Source organism: Eleutherodactylus coqui, chromosome 4 (genome assembly GCF_035609145.1).
Source record: "Eleutherodactylus coqui strain aEleCoq1 chromosome 4, aEleCoq1.hap1, whole genome shotgun sequence".
NCBI lineage: Eukaryota > Metazoa > Chordata > Amphibia > Anura > Eleutherodactylidae > Eleutherodactylus > Eleutherodactylus coqui.
In genome coordinates, this window is record NC_089840.1 from 36324723 (window position 1) to 36340892 (window position 16170).

Genomic DNA, 16170 nt, shown 5'->3' on the forward strand with positions numbered 1-16170 from the left:
ATTGCATCCAGCTTGTTAAAGTGAGGACAACCCCATTATATTCATTACAACCCCCCTCCCCCCAGTAATGCCCTTTTACACTATCAAACGCCTTCGCCTATAACCCGCTCACCCATTGGCAATTGCAGATTACGGTATAATTCTCGAATATTTGAAGGATCTTGAAGGTATAAATTCACTTGGGTCCGGGTGTATGGAGGGTCACTTTAGCCGCTAGGAAGCTTTCTGCGCACCTTACTGTTCTTTTTCTGCGTGCAGCACCTACAGAGCCGGCAGTGGTACAGCACAAGCTTCCCCCACCCCACAAGCATTACACACATACACTACAAGCATTGCACTCGGTATTGTTTTTTGCTTTTTTTTCTCCATTTTTTTTGTAATTTTCGATTTTTTTTTATTATTTCATTTCCAGACTAAACCTACTTTTTTTTTTATTTAATGCAAATTACAGATACCAGGTAACTATTTCCGGAATTGTGTCACACAGAACAAAATGTATTTACAAAGAGAGGGGGAAGGGGGCTGTAGAGGCGGCGATAGGACATTAGGCATCATAACTGTGACATAATAAAATAAAAAAAATTCATATATAGAACGTGACCGCGCCGCTGCCGGGGGCCAAAAAAAAAAATTACAAGTTTTGCTGTTGTTTTCAGTCACAAAGGCATTCAAGTAGTAATAATGTTCTCTCTGACCGTGAATGCAGAACTCATAGTAACCGCTGCCAGATGGAAACTTTTTCATTTTTTTTTTTTCTTTTGTCTTTTTTTTTTTCATCATTTTTGATTTTTTTTTTTCTCTACACATATGATGAACTCTTCCCGGCTGATTCAAGGTTGTTCGCCGAGTCGTCCATCAGAAAACACACGTTGAAGCGATATTACAAGCAAAGCAAAATATATATATATGTATATATATATATAATCTATAGAGAAATCACAGCTGTAGGCGACATTCTGAAGCACATTGCCGATCACGTCCCTTTCCAACCCGCGTCAGGTAAGACTTCATAATAAGTTTAAAAAAAAAACTAAATAAAATTATTGCGTTTTTTTTTTTTGCATGTGACAGAAAAAAAAAAAATGACAGAGAGCAGACACCACGGCCTCAACTCGTCCTTTCTGACCCCAACCTTCCCCACCACCCCCCACCCTTGACGGACGTGGAGCCTTCTGGTCATCCAATACATGCACTGTGCTTTTAGTAGGGACATCGCATACGTGATATGTCGCTTCTACGGCACAAAAAAAAGGTAGAAGGGGGGCTGGACCAGGGAGGGAAAAACCCCCCCACTATAGCCACTTAACCCTTTCATGGCTGGTGAAGGAGGGGAACTGCATTATTGGGGAGTGAGGGGTTTGGTTTAGTGATATCCCGGACAGCAGAAATACAAGTGTGGAGGGGCGTCATGACATAGTGCATATAGTGAGGACGGGAAATGTACAGTGTCGCCAGAGGTCGAGCTCTGTTCTAGTGCTCCACAGCTTTACTAATGCCGAGCAACCCTGTAAATCATGTATCATACTCCAATCACATCCACAGCTGCATTCGGAAGTCTGCCTGCCGTTACGGGGTATGTCAATATAGTGCTGACAATCTTCAAATAGCATAGGTGAGATCCCATAATGCACTGCATTATGTGGAGACCTCTTAAGTGGTGTAAAGCCCATGCTTTCCGCAGCGGCAGAACATGCTCTGTGCAAGCACAATAGGAGCAAGCGGATGGGAGCAAACAGGAAGCATCAGACTAACTGCAGCTTTAGTTGTGACAAGAAAATAAGCGATGATGTATAATAAAACACTTTGAGGGGGTCCGAAGGGCCCTGTCCTGCAGAAATAATACTTACTATCCCCTTAGAGGTCAGGGACTTGAATAATGCAAAATCAGACAGTGCCTCCTCCCCCCAAGCAGCTGCTGTAGACCTTCATGAGAACCAGGACTGAGGGCCAGGGACTAGACAACATGAAAACAGAAGAGAAGCCGTTCCACCATAAGTAAATGTACCGTAGCGAAGTGATGGTGTGGACGACAATATACAGGATAAAACCGTCGGGCTATATGGTGCTAGTCGTATGACCCAAACCGACTAAAAGTGGCCGTCAACTTAGTGGTGGCCTCATTGAGGTATTTGGTGCCTCATACCCCAGGCTGAAGCAGATGAATGAAGAATCATGTAGGTCGGAGCTGACGCCTGGTGCCATTAATAACTGGAAAGAAGTTATATGAATTAGTCAGGAAAGACCCAACATGTAGCAGGATGTGCCGCCACCCATGTGCATATATATGGGCAGCCAATTTAAAGGGGGCTCTTCACTAATGCAAAAGGGAAGGGGAAGAAGGGAGACTGCACTGTTCACTGAGGAGCCCCTATACCAACTGGCAGTGGGTACATCGATGACGTGTGCAGTGCTGTGAGCTCAGTTCTCCCTAGTCGAGTCTTGTCCCCTCAGTGGACCAGAAGCACGGGCCACAGCAGTAAAAAGGTTAAATGGCCATTGTCCTCCTTCCGACTGGGAATGGAATGGGACACAGGAGCAACAGTAGTCCTGCAAACAAAGTTAATGCTCATGGAAGCAACAGGGGGGGGGGGGGGGGGGGGTTTAATGTCCTGATTACATTGCGAAGCCCCTCCTTTCCATTTGAGCCAACCAGGTACAGACGCTGGTAAAGCAGCCAACAAAAAGCCACATACACGTTCAACCCTCCCTGGCCCCCCCAGCAATTTTGGCAAAATTTACAACAGGAAAACAACAGAAATACATAAAAAAATTGAGACATGTCTGCATTCGATGGAGGAAAAAACGAAACCGGGCAGCCCTAGGAACACATGGGGTACTGTGCACAGCGCGGAGGGGCGGTCATGGGTCTCATACAATAAGGCACTCCGAGATTCAATCTGGTGTGATGATGGGTGGAGCCGGCCCCGACCCTGCTGACCGCATGTTTTACAGCAAAATAAAAGCCACAATAACAGACAAAGACCCGAGAGGCGACGAGCACAGCAGCGGCCAATCATCAAGTCGTCCTCTGCTGGGGCCAGAGGGGTTAGGGAGAAGGACCCCCTCCCCTCTAGCCAAGAAAACTCCTATGGAGTGAGATTTAAAAAAAAAAAAAAAAAAAGATAAAATAAAAAAAAAAAAATTACAGAAAAACCCTCCGGTATTTATAGATATTTTACAAGGTTAAATAACAATAATAATAATTATAATAAAAAACTGAACCACTAAAATCCACATGGATGGCGCTTCCTTTACAGTTTATGTATATTTATATATATATTTTTCTTTTTCTTGATAAATGTGGCCAGTGTTTCGTGGAAGAGTCCAGGGACAACAGGGTGAGCGCTACCCCTCTCTCTTTCCCCACCCTCTTGCTACTTTGCCCATTTCCTTCTCATCCGTGCGCGGAACATGCTTCGGTAATTGGCTCAAGTGGAGTTGGAGGCTGAGGCGGAGGCTGCGTTGTTGGTTGGTCCACGGTCCCCGGCGTTTGAGTCTAAAGGAGAAGAATGAAGTAAAATCAAGACAAACAAAACTGAAAATAACATCATAAGAAACAAGGGGTGAAGCCCTTTAGGTCCCGTGTACACAGAATTTGCTGCAGATTCATAATAATATATGTAAATCTGGGGGGGGGGGGGGGAGGAAGACATGTCCATCCAGTTCATCCTATTATCCTGCAATGTTAATGCAGAGGAAGGCTAAACCCCCAATGAGGTAGAAGCCAATTTTCCTCATTTTAGGAAAAAAATTCCTTGCCGATTCCAATCTGACAATCGGAATAATCCCTGGATCTCCGACTGTTCTGAAGTAATCAGTGATATAACATGTGATATTACATTCAAGAAAGGCCCCTCAAACTCGTTTATCAAATTCTCGATCCTCAGAGGGGGTCCTTTACTGTAAGAGCAGTGAGACTTTGGAACCCTTTGACTATTTTGGTGTAGAAACCTTCTTTCCTCTAGATGTAGAGGGCGCCCCCTTGTTACAGTCACAGTCCTGGGTGTAAATAGATCATGGGAAAGATCTCTGTATTGTTCCCAGATATACTTTTACATAAGAAAAAACGACGGAGGGGTGACCTAATAACTAAGCTAAATAACCCCAATTTTGATAACCTCTCTGGGTATTGTAGTCCGCTCGTTCCATTTATTACTTTAGTTGCCACCTTTGTACCCGCTCAAGCTCCGATATGTCCTTCTTGAGTACCGGTGTCCAAAACTATACACAATATTCAATGTGTGGTCTGACCAGGGACTTGCACAAAGAAAGAACAATAATTTTATGTGGCTCTATACCACTTTTGATGAACCCCATGATCCTATTTGCCTTGGCAGCAGCTGCCTGACACTGGTTGCTCTAGTTAAAGCAACCCTCCGGTCAAGGACAAAGCTAGCTGCACCACTTCTCTGACTACCCGGCACACTGTGCATCGGTGTAAAACACTACAAGCTGCATTGATTGGGCAGTGCTGCCCATGTGAGAGCACTGGCCAATTAGAACAGCATGTAGTGCGATGCATGTGAATGCAAAGTTTGCATCAAGTAATCAAAGAAGCTGTGAGGCCATTGCATTAAGTTTACAGATAACCAAGTTCGCGATGTCAGTGTTCCCCATTTAGTGTGTAATGGTGACATGCATTTCCTCTGCCCATATTCATAACCTTACATTTATCAGTGTTAAACCCCCTTTACCACTTTTCTGCCCCCAACTTATCCAGATCCATTTGCAACAGTAGTTGCACATATGTCCCCAGTGACAAGTCGCTCTTTATGCGAAATCCACATGAGGGATTAGCCACCAAAAGTCTTACCATAAAACAATTTGTTAGCATAAAACCCCAAGGGATGCGGATATTAACCCTTTGTCTGCTCTAACCCCATGAATCTTTCAATGAGACCCTCCACTACCCTAGCCCCCCTCCCCAAGGGATTCAGAAATTAAGGGGATAGTCCCATTCTAGGCATTTAGAGCATATCCGTATAACTCGGAGAGAATGAGGTCCCCCCGAACTCCATCCTGCTTCATGAGATGGTAACCGCAAACAGGCAGAGAAAGTTAGGACAGGCGGCCATGCAGCGCTCTTCATTCTGTTCTATAAGCATTACAGAAACCGCAAGCATGCTCCACACACACATTAATACGACCGCAATCTACTACATGGTGTAGGTCCATAAAGATGGGACCTCTGCCTATTAGACACTATATGGCGCTGTGTATCTGGCTGCAGTAAGGCTTATTATTTGGGCTCATAGAGGAATACTTATTCGCTGCTGTTATGGATCAGCCGGATGAGAGGGAACAGGGCCCGGATCCCTTACTGCGTTGCTCATTCGCTTCAATAAGAGGAACATCGTTCAAAAGTCTAGAAAGGCTGTGTGGCAATTTAAGTAGGTGTTGTAATGGCAGCCATATTTGTCACCCAGCTTTCTCAGTCCCCTGCAAACAAATTTAATTACATTTTCCATTTAGAAAAATTCATAGAATGTCTCCATATTGGCCGTAACGATATACGCTAGTGTTCCCCACATTATAAGTGTATTAATACCTCCCATCAGTAAGGAATGTGATAAGACTGCTTAAAGACATTAATCCCCTATCCAGGCTAGAGGAGATAAAGGTCTGATCACAGGGACCCTCAGAGGTGGCACATGCATGACCACCACTCCATTTACTTCTATGGGATGGAGGGAGATTGTTAAAGGGGTTGTCCCGCGAAAGCAAGTGGTATTATACACTTCTGTATGGCCATATTAATGCACTTTGTAATGTACATCGTGCATTAAATATGAGCTAAACAGAAGTTATTCACTTACCTGCTCCGTTGCTAGCGTCCCCGTCTCCATGGTGCCGTCTAATTTCAGCGTCTAATCTCCCGATTAGACGCGCTTGCGCAGTCCGGTCTTCTCCCTTCTGAATGGGGCCGCTCGTGCCGGAGAGCTGCTCCTCGTAGCTCCGCCCCATCACGTGTGCCGATTCCAGCCAATCAGGAGGCTGGAATCGGCAATGGAACGCACAGAGCCCACGGTGCACCATGGGAGAAGACTTGCGGTCCACCATGGGTGAAGATCCCGGCGGCCATCTTCGCAAGGTAAGTAAGAAGTCACCGGAGCGCGGGGATTTGGGTAAGTACTATCCGTTTTTTTTTTTTTTAAAACCCCTGCATCGGGTTTGTCTGGCGCCGAACGGGGGGGGCTATTGAAAAAAAAAAACAACCCGTTTCGGCGCGGGACAACCCCTTTAAGTGCTTTGTTCTCTACCTGTCGCATAAGAGCGAATGGATTGGCGATTGACAATGCACACCACCGCCTCATTCGCACAGGGAAATTCAGGGGCACCATTCTTGGGACCACTGTGCGTCCCAACATTCGGACCCCCAGCAATCAGACATTTATCTCCTATCCTGTGGCCAGTCTCACCTGATGTTGCTGTAGCATTTGTGGGTGTGGACACAGAGGCTTGATTCCGAGCGTGGGCTGGGATTAGGATAGACGATAGGGATGGGTTGCTTGACAGTTCTGTAAATGAGGAGAAAAGAAAAACTGCATCAGAGGAGGCAGTATACAGCCGAGAGCTAGACACTAAACATATACAGCCAATTTAAAATACGGATCTCTGAGCCTTACGGCTTGCTCGGGGGGGGATTCCATTCTGGGCGTTATCATCTTTACACCAGGCTCAGTCTAGTCATCTGATGTAAGAAAAACTCACCCTCTGCATTATTTCAAAAACCAGCCGAGTGCACCTCAGAAGTGTAAAACAGGATGTAGGTCTGCAAGGAGGTTAAATGGGTTTTCTGGCACTGAACTACTGATGACTTATCCTCAGAATGGGTCATCAGTAGTTGATTGCCAGGTGTGCGCTGCTCAGGACCCCCACCTATCAGCTGCGTAAGGGTGTTGTCACTGCAATCCATACCAGGCACAGCGCCCTGCACTGTATAGTGAACGTGCCTGGTATTGCAGCACAATTCGATTCACTTGAATGGCACAGAGCTGCTCTCAAGCCATATGACTGTTGAACGTGACATCACATGCCCAAGAAGGGCCGCAGTGCTCACCCTAGTGCCACAGTCTCTTGAATCAGCAAATTGGGCAGGAATCGCGAGCAGTGGATCCCCAGCGATCAACTACTCCTGAGGGTAGATCATCAATAGTTTGGTCCCGGAAAACTGCTCTAACTTTTTGGCCATGTTCTGCCGTAGTGTAATGTGGACTCAGTTTGTGCTCATATAGAATTGCTTCGTAAATTTTGCACAGCATGAAGTGAGGAGTCTTGACATTAAGCTGGTGAGAGATAAAGGGGGTACTTTGTCCCTCTAAATCTTCACCAAAACACATTTCCCATGATACAACTGTGTGCAGTCCTCGTCTTCAACCATATCTACCTTGAGTGGTAAAGTTAAACAGTGCAGGGAATTCACGGCCATTGGGAAGCTTAGGGTTGGGGTCTCGTAGCTCATCAAAGAAGGAGTGGGCACAAGCATCCAGCGGGGTGAGACGGGCGGTGGGTGTGTATTCCAGCAGCCGGCTGCACAGCGCAATAGCCTCCGGGGGAGTCCGAGCTCTGAAAACCTGCAAAAAGACATAACCCTTTAAAAATAAAAAAAAAAAATAGATCTGGCTGAGTGTGCGGCTCATGAATCCTTGTCATGGAGTGGATGAGATGAAAGGGAAGGACCAGGAACTTGATGGAGAAGTCAATGAGATGGAGGGGAGAGCACAGTGCAAGGTTATGCGTCACCCCAATTCCCCACCTTGTATAGAGGTTCACTGGTCACATTTTTCTCCACCCTAAAGGAGTCAGCAAGTCTTTAAAGGGGTTTTCCAGGCAATACCCATCTTCAGGATGGGCCATCGATAGTTGATGTCAGGGACCTGCCACTCTGGATCACCGGCAACCAGCTGATTGCCCGGCCTGCTGTTAGTAGAGTGGGGTAAGACGCGGTAAATCGGGGCCTGAGCTGGAAGCGTCATAAAGGACTTCACTCCCACAGGAGCGCTGATCCTATTACACTTCCGCATCTGATCCAGGTGGCTGAGTCGGAAGCGTAATAGGAGGTTTCATCTCCTATTGATTTCAATTGGAGTGAAGCCCTCTATGACGCTTCTGTCTCCGACCCCAGCGCAATGACAGTGGGCCCGGCAATCAGCTGATCACTGGGATCCTGAATGGCGGGTCCCCGGCGATTGACTACTAAGGACTTCTCTTTAGGAAAGGTCATCAATAGCATTTGCCTGAAGACCCCCTTAAAGTTTTATAGTTTCATGCACGATGCCACAAACCCTCCCAGAGCCCAATAGACTACCAATATATCATCCGCAAGGCTCATCTACAGCACGTAGCCCGCAGAACCCTCACAGGTTCCATTTCTTGCCTGTGTACCTGTAAATCAGTTTGCATAGCATACAGGGTTAAAAGCACTACATGGCTCACAAACTAAATGCATGATGGGTTGTCGATGGTCCCCTCCAGAAATATTGGGCTCATCGCATTATCTTTTTTGCCCCATATCAGGTGTCACACCGTCTTAGGTCAGGAAGGTCAGGGGCAGCTCATAGGTGGGTCTCACCTTAGTCCAGGGGTGCGCCTTTATCTGAGGGAACTTGAACTCTGTGTAGTTGGGGTTCATTTCTCTGATCTGCTCCCGTGTTGGTGTGCCCAGGACCTGCAACAAAAGGCAATGCGATTTATTTTATCACAGGATATAAGAATGTGGAGGAGGATACGCAGAATAGCAGTCTGGGGTCCCACTGTTAACTAGGTCAGAGGCAAGAATAAATGGGTGAACTCAAACGATCCCCCTCCCATAGTCTGTGCTAGAACAGAAAATGCTAATTCTTCACAACAGTCTCTCCAGTCCAGTGAACCCCGCTATGTGCGTGCACCAGGCAGGCAGTAGGGCCCTAAGAACCGCGAAAGGCTCTGCAGGGGCAATATGGACTACTTCACGTCACGCTATTATAAAAGACCCCAACTCCCAATGACTGAAGAAGTCTTACATCCCAATTACCGGGTAGACAAGGGAGCCCAATAAAAACCAATGCATAGCTTCCTAGTAACTTCCCCATTTCCCTGTGGGCAAGGGGGCTGATAAGAAAAAGTGGGTCAGGCAGCATCTGATGGGACACACCGTTAAAGGCTCAGAGTCAATGAGGGGGAATGGATACACGATGAGAGGTATGTGTGTAGAACAATGGAGAAGTCCCAGAAGCCTCTGCGCACTGTCCGTTCCAATGGAGGAGTCACAGTTCTCAATGTGATGTATATAGTCATAAAGTTAAGACAAGTCCCCCTCCTCAGGTCCTGACTGTACAGACACCGCACAGCTCTGCTATATCACACCCTTCCCTGCCCAGCACAAGTGACACATTATCCCCTACCGCCTCGTCACTGCCAGTATCCTCCGCTCATTCCCTGAACCACCACCCAAATAGAGCTCAGAACAAACGGGGAGCAAATATCCAAATCCGTATTCATTCTGCCAAGAGTGAGTTGCGCCCAGGATTCTCAGACACAACTCGCATCGGACAATACACGGACACCGTGCGTTACATGTCTTGTTCGCACACATCGGTCCGAGTGAAAAACTGCTGGCGTGCATAATCCCATTCAAACCAATTGGCAATTGTCCCTTGCAAGAGTTCCATCCATATCGCGTTCGCATGGAACTCGTACAGGAATATCATCCGTGTGAATAAGCCCTAAAGTTTCTGGAAGGGTTGTTCGGAGAGGATTGTGCATCGCTGGCTGGAGAGCAACATTCAGCGCCGCTCCAACTACATACAGCAGAGTGATTCAGAGCCAGTGCTTATCCCCCCTGTGGCGCTGACGTAAGACGCTCTCAAGTGTAAGATCTGCTCTAAATTTAGTTCCTGGATGACGGCGCTGTGAGAGAAGCGAAGCCTGAACATGCCCAGATGCCAGGAGACCGATGCCCATAGTGAGGTGAGGGAAGACGAGGCAGCGCACCGCTGGCCCATCACCCGCTCAGATCTGATGGGTCATTTCAGGAAGCGTCATCCCCTCCTTATGTTCTCACTGCTATCAGGTTGTGATCCCCAGTGTCAGCAGCGGCTGCTATCTGATTTCATGCAGCGACGCTAGAGGGCAGCACAGAGCAGAACTCTGCATTCATCTGCAGATAAGGTAACTGGGCTGTAAGGACACAGGCGTGCAAAGACCCCGTCACACTCACATGGGGGCTGCCATCCTGTAACACAACCCCGATAATTGTGACAACTTCTATGAGGAGATCCTATCATAGCATCAGCGGCCATATTGTAAGCTATAGGCAATAAATACTGCAGCGATCCAGCAATACGATTACATGACAGGTCACACGGTATACAAGGCACAAGAGAGGAGGGAAGACGTTGGTCATACAGCATACAACGGACCATAGATTGGGGGACGGACGGACACACGGTCACCCAGCATACAAGGTGCGGGAGGAAGGAGGTAAGGTCCCAACATACAGGGTACAAGAGACCGAGCTGACATATTATACAACATGCAAGATGGAAGGAAATCCTCGGGACATCAGAGGATGCCATGCTGCTCACCTTGATAATCTCCACCAGTTGATCAACGCCGCTGTCCCCGGGGAAGATAGGCTGACCCAGGAGTAGCTCTGCCAGCACACAGCCCGCTGACCACACATCTGAGGAAGGGAAGAATAGTGAGATGTGACCGCTACCTACCAGTGGCGCCATCATTAAAAGGTGTTACCTGTGGACATTTTTTTCCCCAAAAGCTGCTCAGGATGCAGGACCAACCTAAGATATATTTACCTTCCCCATTTCGGTCCCTGCCGGTCCTCACTTTCAGGGTGCAAGGAGCCAGTGAGTTCTCTGACAAAAGGACCATGTGACCACAGCAGCCAATCACGTCTCATTTTAGCCATGATTACCCTGCTGTCTGGATGCCATCACTCTGTGCCCCATGAAGAGTGGAGGTGCCGGTGGAACAGGAGCAGCGAAGGTCCGTATATCAGCATATCCTCTTTTAGGTTGGTTCTGCATGCCGTACAGCTTTATGCCCCTTTAAGCACAGCGTCCATTACATGCCATTCTGACGCCAGAATACTCTAGTGTATTGCATTGTGGAAGACACTACATCTCCCACAATGCAGCACAGCAAAGGGGAAGAGAGCATTTGCACACTGGGAATTCAGGAGACCGGGGAATGCCGCAGCTCTGGATGTGACTGGAGGATAACACTATTAGGGAAAGTTCACACGTAGCACAAATGCTACAAAGTTCTCACATTGAATTTATACACCTTACATACTCCTCGGTGTTTGCAGTACAAGCCATGGGGATCTCATTCATGCGGTGGGGAGAAAGCCACACAGAATCTGCAGCACAATAGATATGCACTACGGATTTTAAATCCACATCATGGCAATTGTCTGCTGGCTTTCACAGTAAATTTCACCCTCAGCAATGCAAAGGGTTAAACCCACAGCAAAATCCACCAGTCTGAACATATACTAAAAAAGGGTTGTACCAGAATTACAAGTTATCCTCTTGGCACAGGATAGGGAACTTGCTGATTGGTGGGGGTCTTACTGCTAAGACCCCCACTGATGCTAAAAACAGGCATCCCATATCCCTCGTCCTCCTCACTGCGGGCTTATTGCAGCCCGCCTACCCCCCAGCAAGGGGCAGATTGAATGGAGCAGCAGTCAGCAATTGCACTGACACTCCCATTACTTCTCAATAGGACTGGAGATAGCTAAGTGCTTGCCACTTGGCTATCAGTCAGCCCCACTGAAATTAAATGAAGCACCGCATGCACACGCTCGGACAACGCTTCATTCACTGTGACGTCACTGCGGGTGGGAAAAGGATCCCCGCAGTGACAAAAACAAGTGGACACAGGACCCCCAGTTTTCAGGCTATGAATAGGGTTTCAGACCCCCACCAATCAGCAAGTTATCCTCCATCCTGCGGATTGGGGATGACTTGCAATTTCTGCCATCATCATTCCACTATGAGCTCCACTGTCTGCAGCGGCTTTATTTTTGTAGAAGCTGCTAAAAATGCATTTCCTGTGAAAGTGGTGTGCCACCTTTAATTGTAGCGTTCGTTGTAGGTGGTGTGCCACCTAAAACGTAGCGTTACTATTAGGAAAGGTTTCAGCGCCCTTGGGACAACGTGCAAAGTTGGCTTGTACCCTGCCGACTCGAACATCGGGATAAAGAATCACGACGAGTATAACATGCTAAGAGAAAAGCAAATCATCCCAGCTATTGCGGCATTATCTCCTCCTCATTCTGGGTTCTTACTATTCCAATCAAGACGTTAAGGGGTTTTGCAGGACTTAACTATTGATTACCTCCCCTCAATATCTTAGGTCATCAATAGCAGATTGTCGCGAGTGCTTTACTCACAACCTCCGGCAGTAGGCTGTTGGTGTGCCTGCTGTCAGTGCGGAAGGAGCTGACAGCTCTGTACACACTGCAGTTGCTTAGGTTGTTACAGCAATGGGAGCCGTGCCTGCAGTATCAATTCAGGCTGCTGCAATGCAGACGGCGCTGTCAGTTTCTGGCTCTGTACACACAGTCAGTGGCCCTGATAGCAGCGGATCATTGGGGATCCCAACAGGCGTACCCCCACTGATCACCTATCCTGAGAATAGATCATCAACACTTAAGTCCCGGAAAACCCCTTTAAAGAATTCTGTGTCCCAGAAGATCAACCCTATTGCTGTAAGGCAAGTGGCTTGCAGCAAGAGCCCTCCTGCACTGCAGTAGGAACAGATGAGAAGCCCCTCCTCTTCTGGCAAGCTTTACCCCTTCTGTCGTCCGTTTACACAGACATTATATAGGGATACAGACAAACTATATATTGGGTCAATGCCTGCCACAAGCCCAACATTGAAGTGATGAAAGACTGCTTACCTATGCTGGAGGTGTAATCAGTGGCCCCAAAGATCAACTCTGGAGCCCTATAGTACCGAGAGCAGATATAGGAGACGTTGGGTTCCCCACGAACCAGCTGCTTTGCACTATAAGACAAGGGGGGAAAAAGTCAATGAGTGCTTGCATCTACTGCATGACCACGAGGAGGGGATCATCCAGTATATAGTCACAGTATATGAAAACTGTATTGCTCATGCTCTACATAACATCTGATGATTTACGCTCCTAGCAAACCATACATATATCATCCTGTAGAGATCAAGAGGTTCTGTAGCCATAGTATATAATTTACCAGTCATGTACATATCCTGTATATAACTTCTGAGCCCATAGATTATTATTAGTGATGAGCAAGCATACTCGCTAAGGGCAATTGCTCGAGTGAGCATTGCCCTTAGCGAGAACCTGCCCGCTCGAAACAAAAGGTTCGGCTGCCGGCGGCGGGCAGGGAGCGGCAGAGGAGAGCGGGGAGGAACGGAGGGGAGATCTCTCTCTCCCTGCTCCCTCCTGCAACTCACCTGTCACCCGCGCCGCCACCCGAACCTTCTCTGCCGAGCGGGGAGATACTCGCTAAGGACAATGCGCGCTCATTTCTAATTATTATACATCAGTGATGTGTTATCCTGTATGTAGCATCAGATGATATGGGTTCATAGTATATTATATACCAGTCACATATTCTCCCGTATATAACATGTCATCTCTGTGCTCATTATATACATGCTCAGAGCACAGGAGGAATAATAGGATATGCTAATGACTACGTATTACATAACGTCCACTTTTATCAAACTTCACACTATGTACCACAGGCTCCGGCTATAACTTGGGCCGCGTTATGTGGAGGCCGGTCATCTTTTCTTCTACTGTGTGACTTTTGTGATGATGAAAGCCACAAAGTCAAAGTGAAACTTGCAGGTTGGTGTCGGTGGACTTTGATGTTGAATTTGTCAGTTTGTGACAGACACAAACCTCACAGACGCGGCCCGATCACATACGGTGGGACCCGGGGACAGGATTCTCACCATCAGCATAACATTATTTCCTGCCCACACACTTGCTTTTAGTACCTTCATCCAGTGGTAAACATAGCGGAGAGGTTCAAACAACTATAAAACAACGTATCCGTGCAGGTGAAACGCAGCAATGTCAAAAATGTCAAGCACCTAAAGAAGCTGTCATTTTGCTGCAAAACCCATCCTCCAGTCCCATCTCAGGCGGATATGAAATGATGAGAGTTGTGGTGATTAGATAAACGGTCTTGTCACCTGACGCCCTAAAACTGGTTCCCCCTTGGCCTATAATAGGTTCTCGGAGGCTCCTTGTGTGTGGTGACCTCTTCTTCCGCTTGTGTAGAGCTTGTTGGCCACTAGACGACTCTACGACGCAGAGATGAGATTTCACCCGTTACCAGAGTCTGAGAGGGGCGCATTACTGGGATGGGAGAAGCTGGATGGTCGTATTGATGACTTGTCCCCCACCGGCTGTTCTGACCGAACTGTTAGGGTATGTTGGGACCAGTGGGTGTGTGAGGGCACACAAGGTAACCGGGCTCAGGACACCCTCAAGAGACAATCACATCTTGCATTCACTCTATAGGCAGCCCAAACAGGGTACTAGAGCCTCCATGTTGGCCTGTATCACACCTTGCATCCAAGCTAGAGGCGGTACAACAGGGTACTAGAGCCTCCATGCCCACCTGTATCACATCTTGCATCCAAGCTAGACACAGTACAACAGGGTACTTGAGCCTCCATGCCCACCCGTATCTTGTAGCCAAGATGTGATAAGGAGACAGGATCTGGGAATGTTTAGCTTGCAAAAAAAAAGGCTGAGAGGAGACTTAATAGCCATCTACAAATATCTGAAGGGTTGTCACACTGCAGAGGGATCAGCCCTATTCCCGTTTGTACGAGGAAAGACTAGAAGCAATGGGATGAAACTGAAAGGGAGGAGACACATTAGATATTAGAAAAAACTATCTGACAGTGAGGGGGATCAATGAGTGGAACAGGTTACCACGGGAGGTGATGAGTTCTACCTCAATGGAAGTGTTCAAACAAAGGCTGGATAAATGTCATTGATGATTTAGTGAATCCTGCACTGAGCAGGGGGTTGGACCCGATGACCCTGGAGGTCCTTTCCAACTCTACCAGTCTATGATTCAAGCTAGAGGCAGTACAACAGGGTTCTAGAGCCTCCATGCCCGCTTGTATCAGATCTTGTATCCACGCTAGAGGTGGTACAACAGGATACTGGAGCCTCCATGCCCGCCCGTATCACATCTTGTATCTAAGCTAGAGGTGGTACAACAGGGTACTAGAGCCTCCATGTCAGCCTGTATCACATCTTGTATCTAAGCTAGAGGCGGTACAACAGGGTACTAGAGAGGAATTAAATTAAAAGGTATTGCACTAGGAGTAAAAGTTATCCTGGACTGCCGCACCGTTTACGTGGGGACCTTTGCCAAACTGAACGGCATTCCCTAGCCAGTGGATAAAAGATAACTTTTAATCAGTGAACAACCCATTTTAAAAGAATATGAGAAACAGAAGCAGAAAGTAAATCTGGATACAAAGAGTAAATGATAGTAGTAACCATCACCAGAAGCAGCCCAGGACCTCACAGTTACATGCCCCTATATGACAGCCAATGTTTAGTTCTTATCCTTGTCCCCAGAAGCTCATGATCTAATCTCTATATTTCACACACTATACTGCCAGAGATGAGAGTTCTCATCATGGTACGGCTAATAGACACTGCAGACGGCTTTTGGGGGAGGGGGGAATCGGTGGGGCACCATACCTGCCAAAGTCACAAAGTTTCAGCACAGCTGTGTCGGGGTCCAGCAGCAAGTTCTGTGGCTTGATGTCCCGATGGCAAATCCCAAAGGAATGGATGTAGGCTAAACTGCGGAACAGCTGATACATGTACAACTGGGGAAGCAAGACGACATAGGCAAGCGTAACTGAAGTGTTTCCAGAACCTCTGCAATACTGCTAACCAGCACCTTGCCCACCCAACCCCCTGCACCTCCCACCTCAAATATTAATACCCATCATTTCTAACTATATGTAAATAAAGCAGCGACCCCCAACCGGTGGCTCTCTAGGTATGCTGAGAGTTGTAGTTTTGCCAAGCTGAGGTTCCAAAGGTTGGGGACTGTCCATTGTCAATCCTGACAGCAGCATTTAAAATACCCCGATTGGCGTTCGGGGATCCTGAATGGTCCCCTCATGATG

General features: G+C 47.4%; 1 protein-coding gene across 2 annotated transcripts in view; it reads right to left on the reverse strand.

Annotated features, from left to right (window-relative positions):
* Positions 1–414: 414 nt before the first annotated feature.
* Positions 415–16170, reverse strand: part of GSK3B (glycogen synthase kinase 3 beta) — a 66693-nt gene continuing 50937 nt past the window's right edge. The window contains exons 5-11 of one of the 2 annotated variants that reach the window (XM_066599247.1): positions 15734–15864; positions 12908–13014; positions 10566–10663; positions 8573–8668; positions 7388–7592; positions 6420–6518; positions 415–3496 (exon numbers count right to left, since the gene is read on the reverse strand). In XM_066599247.1, coding sequence (XP_066455344.1) covers positions 3429–3496; positions 6420–6518; positions 7388–7592; positions 8573–8668; positions 10566–10663; positions 12908–13014; positions 15734–15864 — 804 coding nt within the window. In that variant the 3' untranslated portion in view covers positions 415–3428. The remainder of the gene's footprint in view (positions 3497–6419; positions 6519–7387; positions 7593–8572; positions 8669–10565; positions 10664–12907; positions 13015–15733; positions 15865–16170) is intronic. The other variant, XM_066599248.1, reaches the window with a different exon arrangement.